Source organism: Zosterops lateralis, assembly GCF_965231275.1.
Source record: "Zosterops lateralis genome assembly, chromosome: 19".
NCBI classification, from domain to species: Eukaryota; Metazoa; Chordata; class Aves; order Passeriformes; family Zosteropidae; genus Zosterops; species Zosterops lateralis.
The window spans coordinates 11,289,053-11,315,855 of NC_139779.1; the positions used below are offsets into that span (position 1 = coordinate 11,289,053).

Sequence of the window (26,803 nt, forward strand, 5' to 3'; positions counted from 1 at the left end):
AGGTTTTTGCTGGAGATCCAAACCCAAGCCTAGGTTGCCCTTCAAGGATACACTAATTCGGAAAAGCCCCTTTGCCCCATAAGTGTAAGGGTTGATTTAGGCCTTTTATCTCTCTTTTTCTTTCCTAGGCACATCCTCAGTGCAGTGGCGCAGTGCTCCAAAACATCCCCATCACACACACAGACAAAAACGTGCATTTTGCAGCAATCCTGTGTGACCAACTTTTACCTGGCAGCTGGTAACTCTTTTAACCTGTCCTGTTTAGCTGCTCTTTTTATCTACTCCTCAAAACCCCCTGTATTTATTGGGCTGGGAGACGGCAGCAGCCTGGAGGCCAGCAGGGCTCTGAGCACAGACACTGTTGTTAGCTATTCCCTGTATGTGACAGTCCTGGTGATGGGGGATTGTGTCTCAGGGGCTGCTGAACCTCAGCAGAACCTTGTTCCACCTCCTGCCATGGCCAGGGACACCTTCCACTATCCAGGTTTGCTCCAAACCCTGCCCAGCTTGGTCTCGGACACTTCAGGGATCCTGGGGCAGCCACAGCTTCTCCGGGCAACTTGTGCCAGGGCATAACCACGTTCTCAGTGAAGAATTCCTTCCTAATAATGTCCTTCATGAGGGCCTTTATAGATGCCAGGATCGTTAGGGCTGGAAGGGCTCTCTGGAGATCACCCCTGACCAAGGCAGGGTCACCTGGAGCAGGTGACACAGGCAGGTCCAGATGAGTTTGGCATTTCTCCAGAGACGGAGACTCCACGCCCTCCCTGGACAAGTCTGTCCCAGAGCTCTTACACGCTCAGGTAAAGAAGTTCTGCCTCAAGTTGAGGTGGAACTTGCTGTGCTTTAGTTTATGCCCCTAAATGTCCTTCGTGAGGAGATTCTCCTCACGAAGCGCTCCCCCTCCTTCCCCGCTCGCTCGAGCTGGACTCGGGAAGGGCAGGCAGGGACCTTCTCAACATGGCGGCCGAGCACGGCTCCCCGCCCCTCGGCCGCTCTCAAGATGGCGGCGCGGAAGGGCCGGTGGCCGGCCCCGGCTGCGCCTGCGCGGGCCCGAGTGCGGTGAAATTCCTGGCGGGGGGAGCGGGAGGTGGCGGCGCTGAGGGCTCGGAGCAGGAGGCGGAGGGCGGCTCGGAGCCACGGCCGCGCTGCCCTGCCCGGGACCCTGCGTGCTGTGGCGGCCGGCGCCGAGCCAGACCCCCGGCGGGCGCGGACCGGACGGGCTGAGGGACGCTCGCCGCCACCTCTCGCAGCGCCAGGAGCCGCGCCGTCCCCGCCGCCGCTGGGACTCCCTACCCGGGCAGAGCGGGGGAGAATGACGGAGCTCCAGTCCGCCTTGCTACTGCGGAGACAACTAGCAGGTACCTGGGGCCGGCGGCGGGGGAAGGAAGGGAGGGCGGCGGGTGATCCGCCGCGGGGAGCAGCGGCCGGGCGAGCTCGGAGGGGCCGCGGCCCGCGGCGGGGGAAGGAAGGGGCGCCGGCTCGGGGAGGGGGCGGGCGGGAGTGCGTGTGTGTGTGTGAGGGGGAAGGGGAGATTACGGCCCCCCCTCGCCGTGCTGTGCCCAGCCGGGAGCCGAGGGAACTAGGCCGAGCGGGGGAGGGGGAGCCCGGCCGGCGATCGCTGCCAGGGGAGCCGGGGGAGGGGAGCGGGGCCGGCACGGCGGGGGAGCGTCCCCTCGGGTGCCCCCGTCCCGCTGGGGGAGCGCCGGGTGGCACCGGCCGCGCTCGTCGGCCCCTCCAGAGGCCCGGTACCGAGCCTGGAGCACTCTTTGTCCCCTCCCCTTGCGGTCCGGTCTCCCTGGGGCGGGGGGAGAGCCGAGCCGGAGCTCGTCCCGCAGCGCGGGGGATGCGTGCTGGCTGATGTTTGGGGGTGTTTCTGAGGCGCCGGAAAGAAGGGGGAGGAAGGAGGATTGTTCCCCCACCCCCGGAACGAGGCGCTCCGGGCCCAGGTTGCTTCCCCGCACTCGCACCCCTTCCCGCGGGGACCCGCGGTGCCCTCGTCCCGCCTCCCCCGGCCGGCTCCCCCTCACCTCCCGTGCCCGGGAGGGGAGGCCGCTGGCCCCTTTGTTGTCAGGAGCAGCGGCGGGGGCTGCACAGGCACCGGCGGGGGGGAGAGGACCGGGCAGCGGCGGCTGCGGGCGGGGGAGCGGGCGGGACCCGCTGCGGGGGGACCGGCGGGGAGGGCCGGGGGGGTCCGCCGGGGGCGAGAGGGCGGGACGGGCGCGGGGGAGGAGGAGTTGGGGACCGGGCCGGGGGACGGGCAGGGCCTGGGTGCTGCGGCCGGGCCGGCGGCGGAGGGGAGCGGGGTGTCAGCGGGGTGTCAGCTGGGCTCGGTGTCGCCGCGCCCCCTCCCTTTGTCCCCGGGCGGGCGGCCGAGCTGGCCCGGCCCGGCCCCGCCGAGGGGCCCCGCATGCGCGGGCCGCACAATGCGGCTCCATGTGTGCGCTGCCACACTTAAAGGGAAACGAGCCGGCAGCGCTCCCTTCCTCCCTCCCTCCCCCACTTGCACATGTTCGCCGCATCCTCCGGCTCGCTGGACTGGGGTACGGCGATCCACTCGAGGGACCGCACGGGTCTACACCGTACCTTGGGAGAATCGGCTCGCCTTTTTCGTCCCTTACGTAAAAAATTGCTTCGTGCTCAGTTAAGGGAATGTGTGCCAGGTGTACCTGAACTCGGACAATTACAGCGCTGGCCGGAGTTGGCAGAGTAGCCGTACAAAGGGACAGGGTCGCTGGGTGGCACAGGAATTCCCGGAGGAGGATTTTGGCCCGAAACTTCAGTTAATGTCGTTGGAAGCCTAAGGGTGGAAAGCAGCATTGTTAGCATTAAGGAGATGAGGTTGCATAACCGGGTATAGCGAGCTGGATGGTGTGTTTGTGCATCTCCAGCACTGTTTTCTGGGTTTGGTTGATGATCAGTTTGAGAAACTTCAATACCCTGAAGTACTAGCACAGAATGTTGTACCTCTTTAAGATGAGGCTCTTAAAAAAAAAATAATCTTGTACTGTGGCTAAAAATCGCATAGTGTGGCCTTAGTCCTGAGCATAAGCATGCACCTGTTAATGCCCTGGTAACTGTTGAGGTTATTAGTGGCACTCAGTGAGGTGTCTGCACGTTCAGATAAGCTAATAACACCTCGTATGGGCTTACTGCAGGAGCTCCAGACTGGATGTGAGGTGAAGCTTCTCTCTCCTACGTATGATTCCTTAAGGGAAACAACAGTGTAGAATAGTTGCTTTCTAACTTGATTTAAAAAAAGCATGTGGTAACCTAGAATAGTTGTTCAGATGTCTGGAATTTCCCTTTTAATCTACTAAGTGTGCTCCACAAAAGAAAATTGGACATCTAGTTGAAGTCTCTTGATAGTAAGTATTCAGCTTCTGTGGTGTTTTGTTGTTGTTGTTGTTTTTTTTTTTTTTTGTTTTTTTTTTTTTTGTTTTTTTTTTTTTGTTTTTTTTTGTTTTTTTTTGTTTTGTGAGATCTTAAGACCTTTTGTAGGCACAGACTGGTTGGATATGTAAGCACATTTGTAGGCTATTAGGTCTAGGGGTTAATTTCTGTTTAACTTTCTGCTCACTCTTATCTGAAGGTTTTATGTGTGCTGGTAAAAAATGGCGAGCTTTTCTAGTTGCCCCTGTTACTGATCCAGCTGTACTGACTGCAGCCATTTTCCTGCACCATGCAGCTCCTGTGGGAGTTTTGTGCTTTAAGTAATATCAATACCTTTGGTGTCCCTTTATATGTACTAAAATTGAAACCATGTTAGAAGTGACTTTGAGTGTGCATGAAGTATGGTGAACACTGAAGAAGAGTATTGAACTCTTCAAAACTCCTATGTGGAATAACTGACCTGAGGAAGTTATCTCAGGTCAGTTATGGAGGAAACCATTTTCTATGGGATGTCTGAAATGAGCTGGCAGTGGACTAACACTGGTTTTTCTGGTGTCAGGCTGTTTGAACTCGTAATGTAGAGGCTGAGTGAGCTTCATGATCTTCTTTTCCTGCTGCTGACTGTCTTCCAAGTCTCACCTGCTCCAACATGTCTTTTTGTTAATACCCACACTGTTTCTTCTATCTCAAACCAGAAGTCACTACTCTGGTGGTATTTGCCCTGATGGGACTGATACTCAGTCTGTCTGCTCCGTGCAGTTTTTGCCTGTATCAGTTGTGGTGAGTCATGGGGTTGTACCTGGTGGTTGGGTTTTGGAGGACACTAAACAGACAGTTGATATGAGTTATGTGATCTAAGCTAATTTAAATTGCTTTAGATCATTCACTTGTGCTTCAGTAATGCCAAGAGAGCTGAAGTTGGAGCAAGACATACAGAAATGAAGGGAGGTTGAAGTGAGAATCTGAAACCTGTACAGTGGTGGAGCAGTTGAGGAGTATAAATTCTTTAATGGTGAGACCCTGGATGTCTCTCTGCAATGCCCAGAAGAAAAAAAAATGGCACGAGGAGGGAGGAATGTTAAACAGTAGTTCTCAGAGTGGCTACCTGTTTGGTCTCCCATATGCTTTGGTTCTTAATTATGGGGAAAGAAGCTGTCTGGCATGGAGCACTTTAATGAGCTGTTTTAATTCCTGAGTACTTTGTCAAAGTATAGGTCAACTGATGAGGCTGCTGGTTGTCAGTGAGATGTAAAACAACAGCTCTTAACAAACAGAAAAAAACTTGGCAATAGAACGTGAAGTTGCTCCAATGAGTGTATGAAGACAGACTCAATTTTTTTTTTTTTTTTTTGAAAGCAAGCTGGCTTGTAACTTGAGTAGGGAGCTGGTACCACAGCACCATGTACAACATGCTTGTGCACTTTGGTGGCATGTTCTGGATGCTGATAATGCTCAGAGAGAAGGGACATTCAATGAAAGTCACAAAATATAAATTCAAGTTACATATGGGTTATTCTTTTAATCTCTCGAATTCTGTGTGGCTTCACAGTGCCTTTGCTAATGAAATACTCAGCTGCATCCCCAGGGACTAAGTGTCGTAGCTGTTTTTATATTGACATGTGCTTGCTCCCATTTAGGCACAAGAACAATTCAAGGTAGTAAGAATATTGGGTAGTTTTTATGGTTCTGGGATTTTTTTAAGTCTTAAAGAAGTGATGAATTGGGATCTCTTAATAGCAAAGCCATTTAAAAAGAGTAGTCTAACTAGAGCTGGAGGATCAGATATCTGTGGATATCTGTGAAATTAAATGCTGTTCCCTCTCAAATTAACCTCAAATCAACTTAATTGTAAGCTGTAGCAGCTTCTGGAAATACCTTAAAATACAAACTTTTTTTTTTTTTTTTTAATGAGAGGGGCACTTTGTAGGTTGATAATAATGTGAAATAGGAGCCCTGACCTGTCCACTTCTTCCAGGCAGGGTGCAGGAAAAACTAAAAGAAAACAAAAGTGCCCCTGAACTTCCAACAAAAAAAGTCCACAGCAAGTATGTAGATTGGTGTAGCACTGGATTAGCAGAGTTCACCCCTCAGGGGAGCTGGTGGAGGATAAACCGTTCTTTTCACAGCCCAAAAACTTTGTTCTTTAAGAAGAGATGCAGACAACAGGGTGTAAAGCTTCTCTTCCAGTCTGCAGAGCTGTCAGGCCCAAAGATTTTACAGACTGAGGTATGTCTCTGAATACTTTTATTTCATCCTTCTGCCAAATTCTTGCTGACACAGAGACTTCAGAGTAGGCAGACTTGTCTAGTTGAACCAGCAGAATCACACGGGAGGACGCCGTTAAATCAGGAGCGCACAGTGGAACGAGAAGTGCGAGTTCTCTTTAACATAAACATGGAGCATTGGAAATGGGAATAACCATGCCTTTGTTGGCTGAAGTTGAGCTGGGTTGTTAATAATCTCCAACTTAGGGTACAGAAAAAGCCACACTAATGCTTTTCTTAAGCATGAGAATCATGGCATTATTTCAGTTTAAAGTGTATTCAGCTTCTATTTCAAGGCAGAAATGTTTAATTAAAAACTAACAAGTTGGAAAATGGTATTAAATACTTAATGTGACAGTTGAACGATTTTTACTTTCTTCTGTGGAAGAATCTTGTGTAATGTTGAGCTGGTTGAATTTTTGCCAGTCTGGTAGGACTTACTTTTTAAAAAAATCTATTTGAGTGGTGAATCGAGAGGGGAATTGCAGAGTAAAAATCACTTTATACATCAAAGCTGAGATGCATATTTCTGGGGTGGCTGCTGTATAAGAAACCTTTGGTTACAGTTGAGCACTGTCTTAAAGTAAGTTTGTCTATAAGATAGTCATTTGAGTGGCACTGATATGAAGTATTAATTTGGTACTGGATTGCTTGTTACCTCCTTTGTGAAGGCCTGTACATATGGACAGTAATGTTCTGTATTATCCCAAATAATTAGGACTCCAAGGTCCTGCACATGTAAAACTGAGCATTTTAAGTGGTCCTGAAATTATAAACACCCCTGCATTATTTTTTTTTTTTTTAGAAGACTATTTCATGTTTTTAGTTAACCATCAATGTTTTTGGTCTGATGCTTTTTGAGGTACTTAGGTACAGCATGTGTGTAGCAGTCACCTTCACCCCCTGGCAGCACAGAGCCTGTTACAGCAGATGAAATAATTCTGTTTCTTGTGAGGTTGTGCTGACAGAATTTTCAAAGCTGACTTTATAGACAATATCGTTGCTAAAACACAGGCCTTGCTCAGACTCCAGTCACTACAACAGCACAAGCAGCCTGAATTTCTGTTGCACTGTAAATAACATGATAAATGTGACCAATGGCAAACTTTGCCTCCTATGTGTTAGTTTTCCAAATGCTTTTCTTGCAGAAATAATCTGAACTTTGCATCTTCAAAGAAAAGAATATTTATAACAGCAGCCACTAGCAAAATTTCAGGGGTGCTGGCAGTTTTGGAAAGTGATGTTTAGCTAAACTACAGAATGAAGGGCTTGATGACTCAAGCACTTGCTTAAACAGGATGAAGCAATAACCTGCCTCATCAAGGACTCACCGCCTTGGCTCTGCCTAGGTCAGTTTATTAATCTTTCAGGGAAAGAACCAAACTTACTGTGAACTCTGAGTTCTTTCCTTCTCAGCTCCCCCCAAACAAGGCATTGTAAGTTACACCAAAGTGAGGGCAGTATCTGGATCTGGCAGTAGAGTGATTTATTCCTGTTTTGTTTGAGAATAGTGGAATGGGAGAACACTGCCGGAGATCCTCTGAAGTAAGGAGCAAAATTAATACCATTTGAGGAAATACTTTCATCAGAATTTCTGCTTTGTTGGTGGGAGCTTCATTTGGAGATGTTAAATCATGCAAAACCAACTAAAATGTCTTGACTTGTGTCATTGATACTGATTCTACCTTCAATATTGTAGCTATTTGCTGGAAACTAAGGATTTATTGATTTGCTATATATATATTTCTTTAAGAGAAACTGATAGGGATAAATCAAGTAGAGTGAATGGTCTTCAGATTAAACCACATGTAATTATAGCTGATTCTGTCTTGATGTTTCTGTATATCAACATTTCTTTTTAATGCAAGACAGAGTTGGAACAATACATGCATATTCAGCTAATATAGGATTACTTGGTCCCTTCTGTGGTTGGTACAGGTTGGTTTGTAGTTCCCCCAAAGCCCTGTGTTAAACAGTTTGAAAATAAGTGACCTTTGTAGATGAAACTTAGTTTGCCTCAAGTAGGCATTCTGCTAAATTTTCTTCCTGTGATGTGTTTAATCAACCTCTGTTTTGTTGTAAAACACAATAGTTTGTTCCCAGCACAGAGACGGGGTTCTAAGGAAGTGGAACTGATCTGAAACGTGGCTGCTGCTCTGAAAGCAAGAACTAACCAAATACTGAAATGAGTGTGCAGACTTGTGTGCCTGGAGAAAGGAGAGCAGATGGCTGGTGTGAGGAGGAGAGCGTGTGAGTCCTGAAACTCTCCTGTCCACTTTTTGTTTCAGTGTATGGGAACGGAATCAGGGCAGCGCTTCATGTGCAGGCCTTTGCTCTCACCAAGCTGCACCTGCTCTGTGCTTCAGTTCTGAGTGCTGTGTGCACATCTGTCAGTGGCTGGTTTTGATGAGATCTTTCTCTTACAGCCTCTAGTAGGCTTGAGCTTCAGGCCACCCTGCAAGAGTAAATGTTCATACTTGCTTTTCTTTCCTACGCTCAAGTCCAAGGTGTATCAGCTGGAGCAGAGATCAGATATCCAGGCCTTGTAAGAACACTAAGTATAGCAATCTAATTGAAATGGAGTTCCATAAAAATAACTGCTCTCCTGGACAGAAATGTTAGCAGTTTTTGCACAGGTTTAAAGTAATAATAAAGACTTTTTGATAGAAACCCTCTGTAAAGGTTTTCACATACAGTCTCTGTGTGTGTGTATTGTTAAGGGAAAGGTATTTCTGTGCTGTCACCATACACCTCATAGGTCAAGCTGGCAGTTTTTTTAGCTGGCTGGCATTTGGTGCTGATCTAGAAGATGGTGCTGTCAGGAATCATTTAAAGGAATGTCTTAAAACAATTCCAAATAACAATGTGTCTCAAGTTAGGATATGCAAACCCGTTATTCATATTATAAGCAGGGAGAGAAAACAAGCTGGAAAGTTGTTCTTGACTTGTGCAACAACTTGAATGTTAACATCTCTCTCAGATGTTAACATCTCCCTGTGGCACAGGCATGCCGTAGAGACTATTCAGTGGATTTTTACTGGTGTTCTGTTTTTGTCCATGAACCATAAACCTCCTAGAACCCTTGACTCTGGGCAGTAGTGCTATTTCATGATTGTATGTGACTGCTCAGAAGATACTTGAATGGAAGGTTTTTCTTAGCTTTAGTCTGTTGGTAATTAGCTTTTAAAAAGTTCATACACTTCTCCTGTCCATGGTAAACTCAGCTCTGTTAATGGCACCTAGGAGGACACCTGTCTTGCCAAATTCCAGCAGCTGTGTCCAGTAGGCACCTGTAACTTGTAGTCCTTTGTAGATGAGAGAAATAAGTGTGTAGAGTGTGATTCATCTGACCTGTTTTTGACACCTGCTTCGGGTTGAGATAATTATGGTGTCTCAGAAACTACTTACCCTGATAAGATCTCTTGAATGCTGCTGAGGGTGACCATCTCCGATGTAGACAGATGCAGATACCCATTGAATACTTGTCTAACTCTTAGGACTGGGAAGAGGCATCAAACAAGGAGGACAAAGTGGAGATGGCATTTCTGTTACACGGAGTGTGAGAGATGAATGTGGCTCTGTGCTGCAGTTGACTCTGTGGGCAAAGCATGAATATTCCCTGGTGACATAATTGCTTCCTTTTACATGTGGGTTTCTGAATCAGAGTTCTTCCAATTCTTTTTACTATCCTTGTTTTTTTCCCCTTCCTCATAACACTTCCTCTCAAAGTTCAGACTGACTGGGAATGGTTTTGTTGTGGTCTTTTAACAGACCTTATTCAACCTCCATTTTCACCTGGGTAGTTTTACTGTGCTGGATTCAAGTCTGGTGGGATACACAGCATGCTTCTAGCAGTCTAGTCAAAGAAGACTGTTCAGGAAACACTTTTTCTTGATTTCTACCAATATTACATGGCTGATGATAATTTGAACATATATTCTGAACTTACTGCTGAGAACCCTAATTCTGGATGTATAACATTCAAAAATTCAAACAATACTATGGCATTCAAAGGTTTTCATCAGATGAGTGTGTTTTCCATTTCCAGGGATTCAGACAGGAAAGTAATTTGAGCACCACATTTGTTTTGAAAGAAAAAATTTGTGGGCTTAGTAGGCACAATGTAGTCCCCAGTAACTTAAGTTACTGAGTTTAGATATTTGCTTAATGGCAAATGCATTGAGGGAGGGGGAAGCAGACCTTCCTTCTGTAGTGTGGGATGTTGGAAAAGGACTGGTTTGAGTGTGTGTACACAGAAGGGCCATGTATGAGGAGTGCTGCAGAAAGGAAATGCCTCAGAATAAGTTGTGACTGTTCTTGCCCTGAGAGTCTTTAGGACTCTCAGGTGAAATGGTGCATGGAAACAGCTGGGTAAACTTGGTTGCCAGGTTAGATCAGTTGCTGGGTATCTGTCTTCTAGCTGAGACTGTCTGAGAGCTGGTTTTGAGAGCCATGAGAGAGAAATCTAAAGGAGCATTGACAGTGTCTACTGATATCCACCTCCATGGGCTTAAGGGATTATGGGGAGCTCCTTAAGAACCAAGGCAGTACCAAAGACCTGCAAGCTCCTGGTTGCAATGTGTTCAAACTGAGTTTTCCACTAAACAGCTAACTTGAACTTCAAATTGTCTGTCTCCAGGTATGCTATGACTCCTTGTGACTGTGGAGCTACAGCATATACAGAATCAAGAAACTCAATTTTTAGCTTAATTCCAAAATAATAAGATACCTTACTCATGAAATAATTCCAATCTCTATTTACTCAAGTTCCTCTGGTACCTTAATCCTCGTACCTGTAGCAGCAGTTTTAGGAACTTTGGGCTAGTGCTGCTTCTCCACTTGTTTGCAAAGCTGAACTGTGGCCATGGCTAGGAATTTGACTGGGAATAAAACCAAAAATCAAACAAGAAACCTCCAACCTTGTCCTCTGTCCTTTCAAAACCTCCTTCATTGTGCAAATCTAAGGAAGACTTCGCAGGTATAGCTGAGGTGATGGCAAGTGGAGCAGTACACAGAGGTGTAGCACTTCACTGACATGCAGCCTGCCTGATAATGCTAATTGTGCAACCCTTCTTACAAATCTTCTGAGCTCAGAGAATTTGATTTGTGGAAGTCTGAAATGTTGCCCTTATTAAGAAGGAGTGATGTGTGGAGCACTGGAAATTAGTTCATTGCCAGGCTAAAGTCAAACCTAAAGCTTCTACTGAAATGGTTGGTAGAACCTCTGCTTAAGACAGGTTTGTCTTCACTACTTTAGCCTCCCCTCAAAATAATTTCAAGGTCTTTCAGAGACTTAATCTGTTCTGTCTTAAGTGTTGTCTATTTGTCACTCCCACAGTGGCTATCAGGAGTGTGCTCATGTTTTGTGCTACGTTGTCTGAACTTCTTGGATGAGCTTGCGGAGCAAGACAGAACATGATGAAAGCAGATAAAATGGAGAGCTTGGGGAATACATCTCCACAGAGAGATCATGTTACTATGTCGTAATCTCAGCTCTAGTTCTCTAGAATCTGAAATGTACAACTGAGTCCTGCAGGCAACAGAGCTTTGGAAATCATAACTGACCTCAGTGAAGTAATAGGGCTGTATGGAAGCTGCAGTGTGGGATACAGAGGGGAAGAGTCTAGAATGAGGATTTTCAGTATGAACAGTTGTTAGAAGCTCCTGGACTAGTGCTGGGCCTCACAAGAAGCCACAAAGACAACACAAGTCTAAGGTGCAGCAGATACAAAGTGCTCTGATGTGGCCTGCTTGCTCTGAGAGCTGTGTAAGCCAGGTAAGGTGGTTTATCCAGAAGCCTTAGCCAGGACTTGGGCTTCCTAGTATGTTTTTGTGTTGTATTTCTATCCACTGGCTGCACAAAAAACTCAAACACTGTGTAACTTACTAAAGAGGCTGTTATTAAAAAAAAAATAGGAGCTCTTATTTTTGAAAGCTTTCTACTGTAAGGTAGCTTAAAATACTCCAAGAGTTCATTTGCAGTGGCTGGCTGGGTGAGACGCCAGGCTGAAAAGTTTGGATGTCATACATAGCTGCTCCATGGAGCTGTGGGGCTTGTTCTGCTTAGTCATTTTTGTTGATGCTGTTTTGCTCTGGGATTGGTGAAGTCTCTTGGCTTATATAAAGGCAGCTTCAGTGAGTGTGGGAACATCAGTAGCTTCATGTAAACTTAACACTGAAACTGGAAGTGCAGCCCATGGTGCTGTGCTGGCTCAAGTTTAAGGCAATGGCAACTTAGTTCTGCTTTAGTAAGAGCTGAAGGGACAGACAGTGTGTTGTGTGGCAGATCTTGTGGAAAGGGGCTTTAAAATCCGTTCTGAATTTAAACAGCTCTGTTGGATTATGGGCCTTTAGTCTTCCTCACCTCCCAAATCAGGTATTGGATTTAATCCCAGGTTCAGGACTGGGATTAAAGGAACTGAATGTCTAATTTATAAGCAGACACTGGATTCTGTTCCAAGTATGTTGCTGCTTGGCAGCTGTCCAGCTGTGTGCTGCTTTGGCTGTCAGCTGCTGCTTGGTCTGCAAAGGGCTCTACCTGAAACTGCTTCTACACTGAGTGTAAGAATGTTTGGGATTTTTTTTCTTTTGCTAGGTAGAAAAATGCCTATTACATTAAATAATCAGAAATGCAAAAAATATTGTCAGAAATGCTAAACCACAGACTGTAATATATAGTAATTACAAGTAAACGGCATTTAGTTAGGCATGCACATGATGGAAATATGTTAATGGAGACTCATTTATGTTTAAAAAGTACAGCATATCTTTAGCTGAACAAGAAATCTTGAGGTAAAGCTGTTGGAAAAATAATGTGGAAGGATCCAATCCTTCATAGGTGTGTCTTGCTTCTCTGCATTTCCAGGACTTCTCGGGCAGTTCTTCAGCTAGGGTTTGTAGAGAACCTGCCCTAAGAGCTTGTTCCCCTCCCCCTGCCTGGAGAAGAGACCTGAATCCTCTGCTTTATCCACATACTTGCCTGGGGAAGCTCCTGTTGAGGCTGCAAGGAGTTAAGTGCAGTGGTTGGGACTGGCAGGCACAGGGAGCAGGTGTCCCCTGCCCTGGTGCAGCCTCAGTGTCACTCTGTCGGTGGCAGTGACACCCGCCTGGCAGCAGCCCTGTGTCACTGAGCCCTCTGTGTGTGTGTGTGTGTTCCTTTCGTGCCCTGCCTGCACTGCTATTCCTTTGGGATTTTGGTGCATGGATTTCACTATATGAGGCTCATCTAGTGAAGAGAGAGGCAAGACATAGATGGTGCTACTGGTTAACTTTGCTGATACACAGCACTGACTATATCCAGGGAAAAAAAACAAAGGCAAACAAACCTTGGGCCTTGGCAGGTTTTAATGAGCAGCGGCTATTGGCTGTCCATGGTAAAGCAGCCAAGGATGATGCTTTTCATGTCTCAGTGCAGAACTTTCCTGAGAATTCCTTTTTTGTCTACTTGCCAGCCATGTTGTTTAGTTTAGCATAAATAATCTGGATGGAAAAGCTCATTTTCAAGTTGCCGTTGCATACCTCTCCTGGAGAAGGTGTATGAGCTCATACTCATTGTTTTTCCTCAGTATTTCTGCAATCAGCAGCTGTTTGAGCTTCGCTTCAATGCTGCTGTCATGGAAGGAAAATAACCTTTTCACAAGCCACCTCCTGTAAAAGAAGTAATGTGCTCATTTGCTTTACAGCAACATCCACTAAGCAAACTGCTTTAACTGAAGATTTTTGTTAATGATTGTCCCTTTCACACAGTTTACAGATGTTCAACATTAAAGGAGTTGGCATCCAGGAATCCTACTCCTTCTCACAAGTCCTCTTGCAATATACACGGTCCTAGGTGTGAGTCAGAGTGTAAGAGCTGTCTTTCTTTGGGAATAAATACAGGAAAAAAAATGTTTTGAACTACGTAGGGATAAAGTTATTTGAGGCTGAGACAAATGTAGAAAGAAATTGAAACAGCATGCGCTAAGAAGTAGAGAGGAAAATGTGTACATTTGCTTTGGAAATAATGTGGCATATTTAAATAGAGAGAAACATTCTAATTTTTTTCCAGTCGTAAGTTCTGGCAGTCTTTAAAGTCTTATCAGTGAGCAGTGATAACTTGAAAACAATAAGGAAGCTAAATGTGAGCAGTTTGAGTTACAGCAGTTCACAAAGAACTTGTATCTTGGTTAAAGAGCCTGTGATGTTGCCTTTTCTTTCAGGCATTGTCTAGAAAAAACATGATTGGTCTCAGTACCCAAATCTTTGTCTTGCACCTTGGGGACTGAATGGCTGACCTCACCTCCTGATTATTCCCTTATGAGTAGCTCCTAGGAAAACCCCCGTTCAGTATGTTCCTTGGGACTTTAAAATTGAGTCATCTTTGTGGATAAGTTTGACTAAATTAGTAATGACCAAAGTTGGTGTTCCTGCTGTCTCCCTCTTCAGGACCTTGGTCCTTCAACGTGAACTGGGCACTTTGGTTTCCCAGTGTGGATTTAGACTCCTTTGTAGGGGCTTGAATTGATTCTTCTTGACGTTTTCAGCCACACTTGAGATAGTTCAGAACTTAACTGGCCACCAGTGATTGATTGTGAGCTTATGGGCAAATCAGTTTGGACTTAATGGACTTTCTTTTTTCTCTAGAAAGGTACAAGGTTCTCACTTGAAGCTCCTTTGCATGTACCTGAGGGCATTTTAAGGCCCTCTGAACTTGAGTCTTACAACTTTTAGGTTTACAAAATGGGACTTTGTAGACAAACTGTGCTGTGGAACAGAATAATGCAGATTGTATAGTGTCTGACAGATGATAAAATAAGTATGGTTGGTTTTTTGCATTTTTTGTGCACAATAACTAACACGCTTAATTTAATCTGGAAATTATTGACCAGCTGAAGGAATGAATGGCTTCTTTCCCCCTTCCTGTATCCTATGTACCCATGCTCTATCAGGACTGTGTATGTGGAGTTGGAAATGCTGAATGAAGAATTTGAATTTGGCATAAATATGGCATTTAATGTAATTTCTGACCTGAATCTCTCAGTTAATAGATATTCTCACCTTCCTACCCTCAACACTGGATCATAGACAAAACTCTTTTGAAGTGTTTAATTCTAAAACTTAGAGGCTTTTTCCCTGGAGCAGGCTGAAAACAGAAGTTCAGTGGAGTCTAGACCCAGCTGTGACTCGTGTGTAGCTATTTCCAGACAAGCCTCTACCTGGCAGTAACTGTATGAAGTAGCCTATACACTGAGAATGCTCTATTGCTTATCACTGATGGAAAAGAACTGTAAGCAAAGGAAGAAATAAAAACACACAACCCCATACCTAAACAGGATAGCAGCTTATCTCCTATGTTCTCTTATACTAGTTCAAAATTTAGTAGATCATTATCTCCAGAATTCACTGGCACAGGTCTCAAATGCTTTCAGATCCTGAAAAAAATGATTTGAACAAAGTAGAATGTTAATTTTAAATAAAAACATACTGACTTTGGTCTTCTGTTAACATTTTTTGGCGTTCAAGACAGACTTTAATTTAAGCTGGCTCCTTGAGGTTCTTGTAAAGCTTTTTTATTATTAGAAAGCCTGTTTCCTGACTTAATCACTCGTTTAGGAGACCATGTCCCACAGTTGTGTTGTTGTGGCCCTTCTGCTGACATTGCACTCGGGGAGTTTTAGGGTCAGACGTGCTCCCAGCTGTGGCTGAAGGGTTTGTGGTGGGGGAGCTGAGGGGGCTCACTCAGGCCCTGAGTCCATCAGAAAGTGCTAAATGTCACCGGGGGTTTTGGTCATGTATTGACAGGAGCAAAAACAGCAAATGTGTATTATAGACACCTAAAGTTACTCTTAAATTCTTTTTCCTACACAGAGCTCAACAAAAATCCAGTGGAAGGCTTTTCTGCGGGCTTAATAGATGACAATGATCTTTATCGATGGGAAGTCCTTATTATTGGTCCTCCAGATACACTATAGTAAGTACTGATACTTATCCAGAAACTTTACTAGTTCTAGTGTGCTCCTAGTGAGTAGAAACTATCCAAAACCTTTGTGCTAAATTAACTCCTCTGTTGCTGGCAGAATACATGTAAATAGCTGGATTTGCTGAGTAGAAGTTCTAAACTGCTTTGCTCCCGGGAGAAAAGGCAACACTGATCTCTTTGTACTTGTATGGAAAAGAAAGAGAATAGGTACACTTAGAGGCAGCTTCTGTTTTCTTTCACATGTAAGTAAGGCAGATAAAATCCACTGTTTGCTGTTGCTGCTGGGAGGCTGTAGTTCAGCTGATAGTGCTGTGTTAAACCATTACAGCTTCATGCTTGTGATGGCAGGAAAATATGCAATTGAATCGGGATGTAGTTGGAATTAGTTTCAAATCCTGTCGGTTTGAGGTGGGAGAACTCCCAGTTGTGACCTGCGGTACTTCGGGGTGATCATCTACTCCAGTTTCTGGGATAAGGTTCTGTGCCCAGGAGAGGTCAGTTTAAAGTGTACTCCTGAAGATGAACTCTGTTCTCTTCATTAAGTTGTTGCAGTGGTAAACTCCTGATACAAAAAGCCTGATGACATTTACCTGAGGTCACTTTTGGTTGCAGCATGAAGCTCTGTATGTCTGTCGGCAGACTTTGAATAAGCCTTTAAACCCAGTAATCAAATTGTTTGGCTTTTCCTCAGGCTCACTGCACTGTGGGTTCCCATGTCTTGCATGAGATGGTTTCTCCAACTTCTGTTGACCTTTTCTGAACAGTCTTGTGGTTCTGTTCTATTCTCATGGCTATTTCATAAATACTGTCCATAAAGAAATGCTGCTTCTAATTGATTGTCATCTTAGGTGTTAAAAGTTGCAATACTGGTTTTTAACTCCACTTTTATAGGGTCCTGAGCTTTTTCTGAGGCTTTTGGGTAAGAAACTCTCTTCTGTTTCAGTCCCTGGTTGCTATTTTTTCAGGGTAGTATTACACTAAATCCTTCTTCCCTGGGCTGTTTGATGAGGACAGTCATATATAATAGCTTAGCTTAAACAATTTTCAAACATCAGTCTCATTCCTAGTCCCACTTCATTTATTCTGAGTTTACTGGAAAAGACTTTAGACTTAGTGCATTACTCTACTGACAGAAGTTCTTTTATCAGGAATGTTGCTAAAAATGGCATTTGATGTCCCTTAATTGACAGCTGTATTTCATTAACTGATACCTAATGTATATCCACTTTAAAACCTGTATTTATATACATTTGATAGGGGACAGCCAGGAATGCCCTACAGCCTAGTAGCTTTAGGATCTCCTTTAAAAAGGGAAAGAAGGACTTTTTCAGTTTGAAAGAAAGGGTTTGACTGGTTTGAGGCTATCAGCAAATGTAATCTAGCTCTCCTTTGTCTTAACATTATGGATGCTAAAATAGTGCAAATAGTGCTTCTGGAATTCTTACCTCTCCTGGGATGAAGGATTCTTTGGAAACTGCTTGCCTTTTCTAAAATCTGTGAAAAATAAATGCTGTGGGTTCAGATTCCCTCAGCTGCTTCAGAGAGCCAAGTTACTTAAAGGCTTTTTGGGGTTGGTGTTTTTTTTTGTTTTTGTGTTTTTTTTTTTTTTTTTTTTTTTTTTTGAGAAACTTGCTCAAACTGCACCCCTTTGGTTAGTGGTGGTAAAACATGTTATTTTTCTCAGTAGTCAGTGTACTTTAGAGGCTCCTGCTCCTTTACAAATACAGGAAAAAATTGCACTGAACAGTTTTCTGTTCACCAGTACTTTTGTCTGTGTGGCTGCTGAGGAGCAGCTTCTCACACCATCAATCCCATGCCATCTTCTTTGGAGGTTTATTTATGTTCCACTTTTTGTTCTGCCTTTGCAATTCCAAATTTTGTTGCAACCTTCAGTTAGAAGAAATGACAGTAGCAGGACAAATGTTATATTGTTGACATTAGCAAAGTATTCCATCTGTGAACCTTTCCATCTAATACAGGCCTTCCCATTTTTCAAAAGGGACTATTCCTGGCCTGTAACTCCACATAAAACCTGGATGTCTCTTATTTATTATTGTTTTCCAGTTGAGTGGGTAACTAATGCAGAACACCTCACTGTCATGCCTGAGTTGCTTTAGCTTAGTGTTGAAAAGGTGGCATTGGAAGTCTTTTTACATTTACTGCTCTAGACACAGCCAGAGCTTTCTGCAGTTTTTCCCTGGGGCTCACTGCTGCAGACTGAGACCACAAAATTAGGACTGAGGTCTCTAACAGAGGAAAATGGGTGTCTGCTGGGCTGGACTTGAGAAAGGCAGTTATTGGCAATACTTTTTTTTCCCTGTTAATAAATGTACTGATAGGGAGGAAAAAAAAAAAAAAAAAAAAAAAAAAGAAAAAAAAAAAAAAAAAAAAAAAAAAAAAAGTAAGTTATGATTCCAGATGGTAAATTCCTTGGCAGGTTGTTTTTTTCATTTTTTTTTTTCCTCCACCCCCATGGTTTTTCCCCTCTGGAACATCATTCTAGTTCTAAAAGCGATCATGTTGGGGAACTGGCAGTATCTTGTGAAAGGATCTTCTCAATGTAGAAACTCTTTACTTTGCATATGGAAGTGTTGATACTGTTAATTACTAACATAATGTGAAGTTGTGTGAGGTGTAAACTTAGAACATCAGTAAGTTCCGATCTTCAGCTTAAGCTTAAAAGAAACTCTACTAAGATATTTTTGATTCCCCAGTGAAGGTGGTGTTTTCAAGGCTCATCTTACCTTTCCAAAAGACTACCCACTGAGGCCGCCAAAAATGAAATTCATCACAGAAATCTGGCATCCGAATGGTAAGAAATGTCCAAGTTTCAATTTATTTTTGCAGTTCAGGACTAAAATGCAGTGGAGACAAATAGATACTTTTCTAATTGTGCTGGAAATATGAAACTCTGCTTTTACTTTGCCATCCTCACTTAATAGAGAAGTCATAACAATGGCAGAAGTTTTAAAATTGCTGCTCTGTGAGCATAAAATACTCTTTAAGTATTTTCAGAAGCTATTCAGAGTAGATTCTTGCATTCTTGGTAATTGTTCAGGGATTTTTTTCCTTAATTTTTTCCTAAGTGCAAAATACTAGTCTGAGGAGAAACTTGACTTCTATAGCTGCCTTTTGTTATACCTTCAAATATTTCATCTTGCTGTTACTGACTTGGCAGTTCAGTATAGAAGGCCCAAGGTTGTCCTCATCTAGTGAAGCATGAAAAGAAATCTTTTAGTCCCTCTGAAGGAGACTTCTCCTAATGTCTCATTTACCTATGGGCTGATAGAGGTTGGATGGGAAGGTAAAATAAAAGGGAAGATGGTTTTACTGGGAAAGAGAAATATTCTTCAACTTCAAAAACTGTAGATCTTGAAAGGTGGGAGGAGACAATGCTCCCATCAAAAGGACAGGGAATATTTTAACGCTGTGCCAGTTTCAGCTCTGGAAATATCAGAGTACTTGTCAGGCACTTTCTAATTCCAGCAGTTTAAATCATATTTCAGTATGTTCCAGTAATATCCAGCTGATGCTGTTGCTGTGGAAAAAAGTCACTCTTGAGTTTGCTGAACTTAACAGAAAAAGCTGTAGTGGAAGCCTGTCTAAATAAATAGTCCTGAGAGTTGGAGCAATGATGTTAGACTGAGTCCTTCCTCCCCATGTGCCCTCTCTGTCAGGAGTCCAGGCACGTGTAGACTTCCACCAAGCCCTGTTTATTACAGCTTAAGTTCTGCAATAGTTAATTACTTGCCTTCTTTATAAAAAGTGTCTCCCCTAACGTGTTTCAGACTAGCTGGAGTGAAGATGAAGAGTTCCCTGAGTGTCCTGAAGAAATGCCAGCATGTTGTTCATGACTGAAATATGCCTTGTTCTATTTTGTAGTTGACAAGAACGGTGATGTCTGCATTTCAATTCTTCATGAGCCTGGGGAAGACAAATATGGCTATGAAAAACCTGAGGAACGCTGGCTTCCCATTCACACAGTGGAAACTATAATGATTAGTGTTATTTCTATGCTGGCAGATCCCAATGGTGATTCTCCTGCTAATGTGGATGCAGCGGTAAGGCTTTCCTTGGTCTGCCAGTTGTCTCCAATGTACAAACCTTGCAATGGAATTCTGTTTCTAATTTGGTAAAACAGTAACTTTGGGATGAACCTTTTCTGTCACAGGCTAAGGCTGCCATTGTGTTGGGAAAAGCAGTGATGTTGTCAGACAGAACTACTAATTAGCTTTGGGAAGTTTCTTTCGCTTCTCTAGAACAGTCTTCCTATCCCATGGATTAGAGCAGCAGGTTTGACTGTGCAGATCTGTGTGCTCTGAGAAGGTACCCAAAGGCTTTACTGGCCATCTCACCTTCAGTTCAGCAGGGAGGGCTGTCCCAGGCTAGACTGGCTCAGGAGTGAGGAAAAATGATCAGATTTACAGTCAAAGACCAGGGTGAATCTGCCAGGTGAATGAAATGCAAATGTTTTATGCAGCACAGTGTTCTGGAGCATGGCCTGTGTACTGTGTGTATAAACACAGCTAGCAGCTCTCCAGAAGAGCTGTGCTTAGGGCAGAATATAACAGTGAGGCTGAAAAATGTCTGTGGTGGGGAGAGAAAAGTCTCACTTCTGGAAGGGACTTCAGACCCCACTAATTTGACATAAGACTGACATGCTCCTGAATTGCAGTTCAGCAGTGAGTGAGTGTTGTCCTCTCACAAAAGAGAAGTTCTAGCTCTTTTAACTGTGGGAGTGAGGAAGAAGGTGATGGGAATTGTGAGATGCAGAGTTCTGTAAAGGAATGTTAGTTAACCTGCTCTGTCAGCCAAGCTATACCATCCCAAAGTGGGTGGGAGTTTAGTAGTTTCCTGGAGCCTTTGATCTGCTGTGTTTTGAGTATTTTTGAAGGTGGTTGAGCTCTGCTGAAAAATCATCATGGGAACAGACTTAGGTGGAACAAATTTAATGGGAAGAAAACAGAAAATAAAAAGTTGTAGTGAGCAATTTCCTTATTTAATCTTTTTAAGTTGGACCTCCCCTTTTTGTGTCATGTTACTGTGGAAACAGACACCCAGGAAATATGGACATTTCCTGCTGAGAGCACTGGGAGGAGCAAGTTATTAATGAAATGCTAAAAGTGGAGTTAGAAATTCTCAGTTCACAAACTCATGTGTGTTGAATGTAGCTGGCCTAACCCTGCAGAAAGCACATGCTCTTAGCTGTGCTTGTTGCCTTCCTGACATCAGACTTTTTGTATTGTGCCCCTTCTGGACAACTACTTCAGGAGTGGGGTTTTTATTTTTTGGTGTTTTTGCCTTAAAAAAAGTTAGACACAAAATGAATTTGCCTTAGGGTAAAGGACAAAAATGAAAACAGCTTTTTCTAGCCCAGCTTGGAAGAACAAAAAAATCCAAATTTGACTGTGAAGATAGTAGTGAGGCATCACTTTGGATGCTAGAAACTATTTTTCTGACTGTGGCATTATTTGTTTCAAGGAACTTTTAAAGTGCTGCTTTAGCAGTTGGCTTCTCCTGCTGGATTGTAGCTGTCTTCATATTAGTAAAAAACATGCTCATCAGGGTAATGAAGTACCAGTTCCTGTGTTTACTACAGCAATAAAATGTGGTAGTTACTATCAGATACTTTGTCTGCTGTCCTTAGTTTCTGCTTTTAAGTGAGTCTAGTGAATAAGGTGTTACAGGCATTCACTAGATTGATGATTTTAGGAGCAGGGCATATACCTGCCTTAAGGAAAAATGAACTATGCATGTACTATCTCTTGGAGTGGGAGAAAAATGAGGATCAGGAGCCTGAATAGATATTTTGAAAAGCAAATAGAACAGTTCATGACCTAAAATTACATTTTTGGATATTCAGCTGTCAAATTGGAAACTTTGCTTGTTATTCAAATCTGAACAATTCATAGAACTACAAATATAAAAAGTAGAAACAAAAACTAAGGCTCTGAAGCTCAGAGAGCACAAATTCAATGCTTTTCTTGGCCTTAAGCCATCTTGTCTAAGCTGTCCTGTGTCCCAGTCCAAGGAACCAAATGTTTGCTGCATGAATTGCTGAAAAAGAACAAACTGATTAGTAGCCTTATTTGTGCTTTCATAGGGAAGTCAAGGCGTGCTGGGTTCCCCAGTGTGCTGATTGTTGAAGAGAGCTTGGAGGTGATGAATGTTAGGGTTTGCCATTTATCACTCAAATCTACCACAACCTTCACTCCAGGTGGGGGGTGAGAAGGTGTTGTGTGCTGGATTGCATCAGGTGAAACAAGGTGGGGGAGTTTAACCCCTTCCCTCACCCCTGCAGTAAGAACATATTGCTTGTATCAGAAATTCAGAAATGTACAGCTTCATGAAATAAGGGGTTCTTTATATTTTCCCCACCACTTCTGACTGGAAGGCGGTACCCAGCACGTCAAACCACACCTGATGCTCCTGTGCTTTCATCTGAGCTTGTTGTGAGCCTGGCACAAAACAAACCTGGCTGCACTTTCTTGTGTAGGTTTTTGTGATACCTTGATGTGTGCATCTCTGGGTTCAGACTTCCCTCTTACCTGTCTTCCTGCTCATCTTTATCTTGGCTCTTCATCTGTGCAGTTTTGAGATCAGATCCCTGTCATAGAGACCAGTTGAGTGTTCTGCTAAGGTCTTCCTCACAGAGCCAATGTCTTACAGCCATAGGAAGTGTTTGCTTTCAAAGGACACTGCTGTGCCTCTTCTAGGTACTGTGACTTCTGTATTTCTGTCCTGGAGTGTCCTGGCTGGATTGAAGGGAGCTGAAACTGTCTTTAAAAAAAAAAAAAATCTCAGAGTAACTGCTGGCTCCACAGTACCTGTGTACCTTTTCCACTACTGCTGTTAAGGACTGTCTCTACACACATAACAACAGCTTGTGGTCTACAGCTTGAGTTTGCTGCTACTTTGCTGGCTGAAGCAAAGAGATTTTAGCACAGGCGGTGTAAAATACTGGTAAGCCACCAGGTTAGTCTTGGAGTGTGCCTAAAATCCAAGGGGAAAATTACATCCTCGCTGTCCTGTGAGCAGCTGACACAGAAATCCAGAGCAAACTTTCAAAAGTCCTGAATATCACAGGTTTTCAGTGAGTAGCTCAATGATTGTAAGCAAATTTAGGTGTTGACTAGATGGCTAATGTCTGAAAACATAAACACCAAGAGTCTTCCTAGAGCTTGTACAACTCCCTGTTGTAGGACTGACATCTGAAAGCTGTCTATTCAATTACAGAAAGAATGGAGAGAAGACAGAAATGGAGAATTTAAAAGAAAAGTTGCCCGCTGTGTAAGAAAAAGCCAAGAAACTGCTTTTGAGTGACACTTATTCAGCAGCTAGTAGCTTCACTTTTTTCAGGGTAAGTATCCTTCTCAAGACAAGTCAGTTACCTGAGTTGAGGATTTCCTGCTTAAGTGTTGCTGAACTATTTTTCTCCCCTTCAAAAGCAAAAAGAAACCCCCAAACCTTTCTTCTCAGCTGCATGATCTCAGTGGAGCTCTTTGGCTGTATGCAGTACTAAAGACTAAAAGAATTTAAGTGCATTTGACAGCCCATTCTGCCAAAATTGGGGAACTTCTCTTGTACTCTTGTGTTTTATGCTGTTCAGAAGTTGAACTTCTCTTTATCAGAATTCATCCTGCTTTATTAATGGCATTTAGAGGTTTCTGGAGCTGTAACAGAAGGGGGTGATAATTCCTTGATATTCATTATTGTGAAGAACACTTACTAGAATCTTAAAAGCATCTTAAAAGTCGTGTTATCTCAGGAGTTTATGTGGATTATCTTGCAGATGTTGGTGGCATGTTGCACATAGGAGTTAAAGGAGACTTCAGTGAGGTTGTCAGGAACCATTGAGAGAAGGGTTTGCTTCAGGTATCAGTGGGAGTTTTGACAGAGTCTCCTGGCACAGCAGAAAGCATCAAATTGAGATATTACCCCCAATAATACCAAGAAAGGTGGTGTTCTCTTCAGCAGCCCCAAAAACATCTTTAGTGGGGAGGGCTTAGGAACAGCTTCATAAAAACACCTGTGTTCTGCTTGGAAACTGAACTGTAGCATATCTGAGAGCTTGGACAAGTTTTGACCTGAGAATAGCTGACGTGATATTTGCATGTTTTGCCACCCTGTTAAAGAGCTTCTGACTCAGGACACTTACTCTAATTTACACATTCCCATCTCAATTTTAATGGGACTTTTTTTTTAATTACCTCTTGTAGAAAGCTCTGTATTAAATCATGGCCCTTATATCCCTGGCCTTTGGTCACTTTATCTTAGGTATGCCAAGGAAAAACTTCCTCCATGAGCTAATAATTTCCCACTCTTGCTTTTCAAAGCAAAACAGAACTTCATGTTGAAGCTGCCTTTTCTTAATGGTTGGTTTGGCAAATAAACTGCTCTGACCCATTTGGCTGGCAAACCTCAAATTCATACTTACTGGTTATCTACAGCATACATAATTCACAGGGACAGAAATATGGCACTGCATGTAGTTCAGAGGGGTTGTACTGACTGAACCAGAGCAGCTTACTGCATTCTTCTGCTGGATGTTTTTTTTAAATCACAATTGTACAGGAGAGAGTTCCTTTCTTACCCTTTTGTAAACACTGGAGGGGTTGGGGGAAGGCTCCATCGGTGACAAATTCATTCTGCAGTCTCTCTTTGCAGAAAATGCTTTGATTGAAAGGAACTTTCTCCAGTACAGATTAAGCACAAAAAATGCTTAATATTGATCAAAAGGCTAAGCAAAGGAACAGAAAGTCTTGTACAACTGCCTATAGCTGGAGTGCAAGAATTGTTAATGCAGCTGACTTTTTTTCCCTGTCTTGGAGAAAGGGAGTAACTGTGAGTAACACTCCAGAGTATCCTTAACTAACCTCAGCTCTGTTGCCATGTTGAACTTAGCTATAGTGAAACAATGCTCTTGACAAATATTTTAAGTAATTGGCTGTGTTGCTTTTTTGGAAGGGGAAAGCTTTTCTGAGTCTGGTGACTCCTCTCAGGGGAGTGATGGGCAGGGAATTGGATGAGAAGGGGCCACAGCTGGTTTCAGAGTAGCCCAGTGTGACTGGGGGCTGTGGTGTCAGTGCTTGCTGAGCACTGCTGTGCCATTTGTACCCACTGTTCACAGTAAGTAATGCACAGACTTTCCAGTGATAAATCTGCAGTGTTCAGCCCTATGTGTGAATAATCAAAGCTTTACACACTGTGCACTCGACAAGCAACATGAGTTACAGGAGCCAGAAACTCTGATAATTGAGCTTGGATACACAGTATGCAGAACTAACTCCAGTCTTTCTCAGGTGATGAGTTTGGATTTATCCATCTTCTGTTCAGAGGTATGTGAAGCTCTTGAACAAGTAATAGTTACCTTCTTGAAAAACTAATTAACATCTTGAAAATAATTGAGGGTGAGGAGGGGTTTTATTTTAATGCCTGTGATTTCGTTACAGGTCTCCAATTGAGAAACATGGCACTGTTTTTTTTCCTGCACTCTACCCACCTATTGCTGGACTTCTGTTGTTACAAGTTGGCAAACACTGGCTGGAACTGGGCTGCAATAAAACATGCCAGTTATCAATGCTGACAAGAGCCTAACAAGTGCCAACACAAGATGATTACGCATTTTGAAATCTAATGAACTGCTTTAACCTTCAGGAAAAATTGTAAAGATGTGTACATAGCACAACATGATCCGGATAATATATATACTGTTCATGTACATCCACAAATACACATTGTACCAAATAATGCTGTCTGTAGTTAGGGATAGAATTGTGTAAATTCTAAAGATTTTAGCAGGTTTTTTTTCTCTCCCTATTCATTGTTTCCCAAGTTTAAAAAACGAGAAACAGCAACTTGTGAAGCATGTCAAAACCAATTAGGATACAAAGTTGGTTTTATTGGTTTTGGTTTTTTTTTCTCCCACTTTAATTTTCCTTTGACCCACTGAGGCTTAATTAAAATTTCTTGCTTAATAAAGTTTAGTATCTTTTTTTCCTTTTTTTCTTTTTTTTTTTTTTTTTGGAAATGTGGTCCCTTTTATTTCCCCCATCAGAACTTAAAATTTTCCTAATTAAACCCTGAAAGGATTTGCTATCAATTACTTGTGTCTTCTTTTACGATGACCTTTGTAGTCTCAAAGGTGCTTTTTTTTTTTTTTTTTTTTTTTTTTTTTTTTTTTTTTTTTTTTTTTTTTTTTTTTTTTTTTCTTTCTTCTTCTCCTCACCCCCTTTTTAAACCCAATTATTCATCCTTCTTTGGTATAGCAATAAAACTGGCCATGGAGCACCCTTGAGCAGCCTGATGAATTTTTAACTTCCAAGGACTTGAGTGCTTTCACTTGGAAGTTTGGTTGACTAAGTTAGTCCAAGATATGAATGAGCTGCTTTTTATGGGTGAAATTTTTGGTTTGCCTTTTTCATTGCCTGTTTGTGGGGTGGGGTGTGTGTGGGGGAGGCTTGTTTTTTCTCGAGGTTGAGTTCAAGCATGCACATCTGTAGGCTTTCAAATTACTAACTTCTGGGTTTGGTATCAAAAAGTTTCCCTCCTTTACTCTCTTCTGTGGCCCTTCATCTGCTTTGCCTTCTACTTCAGAGTTTTTCTCACCTAATGTACAAAGAAAATGGCGATGTATATTTTCATGTAATTTGATTTTTGGAATTCTGTCACCTTCTGTAGTGAGTTCTTCCAAAATATAATTTTTTCCAATAATCATGTGTCAAACTGGCTGTCTTGAGTATTGCAGTAGGAAGGGTACCTCTAGTGGAGCATCATCAACAACACAACACTAACAAACACTTGAGGAGTTGGACATGCTGTGCTTCATCTTGAATAATGAAAGAGCAAACAAAACACATGACTTTATCCCTATTGTAACTATCTTTGGCCCTCTAGTGAGCAAATACTAATCTCAGAGTATCTGCTTGCAAGAGTTTTCAAGCCTTAGACCAAAGAAACTTTATAGAAGAATAGAAACTCCTCCCTGACTATCCTTTTCCACTTAAAGTTGGGACTGCAGAATTTCAGTGGCATGGTGTTATTCTTTCCATTAAAGAAAAACTGGAAAAAAGCTGATCTTAAACCTAGCTATGGACTTATTCACAGGCTGCCCTTCCCTTTAAATTTCCACAGAGTGTCTAGAACTGGGGCAATTCAAGGTATCTGCTGCTTTCAGAAGTTCAACAAT

At 43.1% G+C, this 26,803-nt stretch overlaps 1 protein-coding gene across 1 annotated transcript; it reads left to right on the forward strand.

The window, feature by feature from the left end:
* Positions 1–1,080: 1,080 nt before the first annotated feature.
* Positions 1,081–26,328, forward strand: UBE2G1 (ubiquitin conjugating enzyme E2 G1). Its single transcript, XM_083875409.1, has 6 exons — positions 1,081–1,361; positions 15,504–15,606; positions 18,330–18,427; positions 19,498–19,676; positions 22,852–22,975; positions 25,068–26,328. Exons 1-5 carry the CDS (start codon positions 1,316–1,318, stop codon positions 22,936–22,938), a joined length of 513 nt encoding a protein of 170 aa, XP_083731535.1. The 5' UTR covers positions 1,081–1,315; the 3' UTR covers positions 22,939–22,975; positions 25,068–26,328.
* The last annotated feature ends 475 nt before the right edge of the window (positions 26,329–26,803 follow it).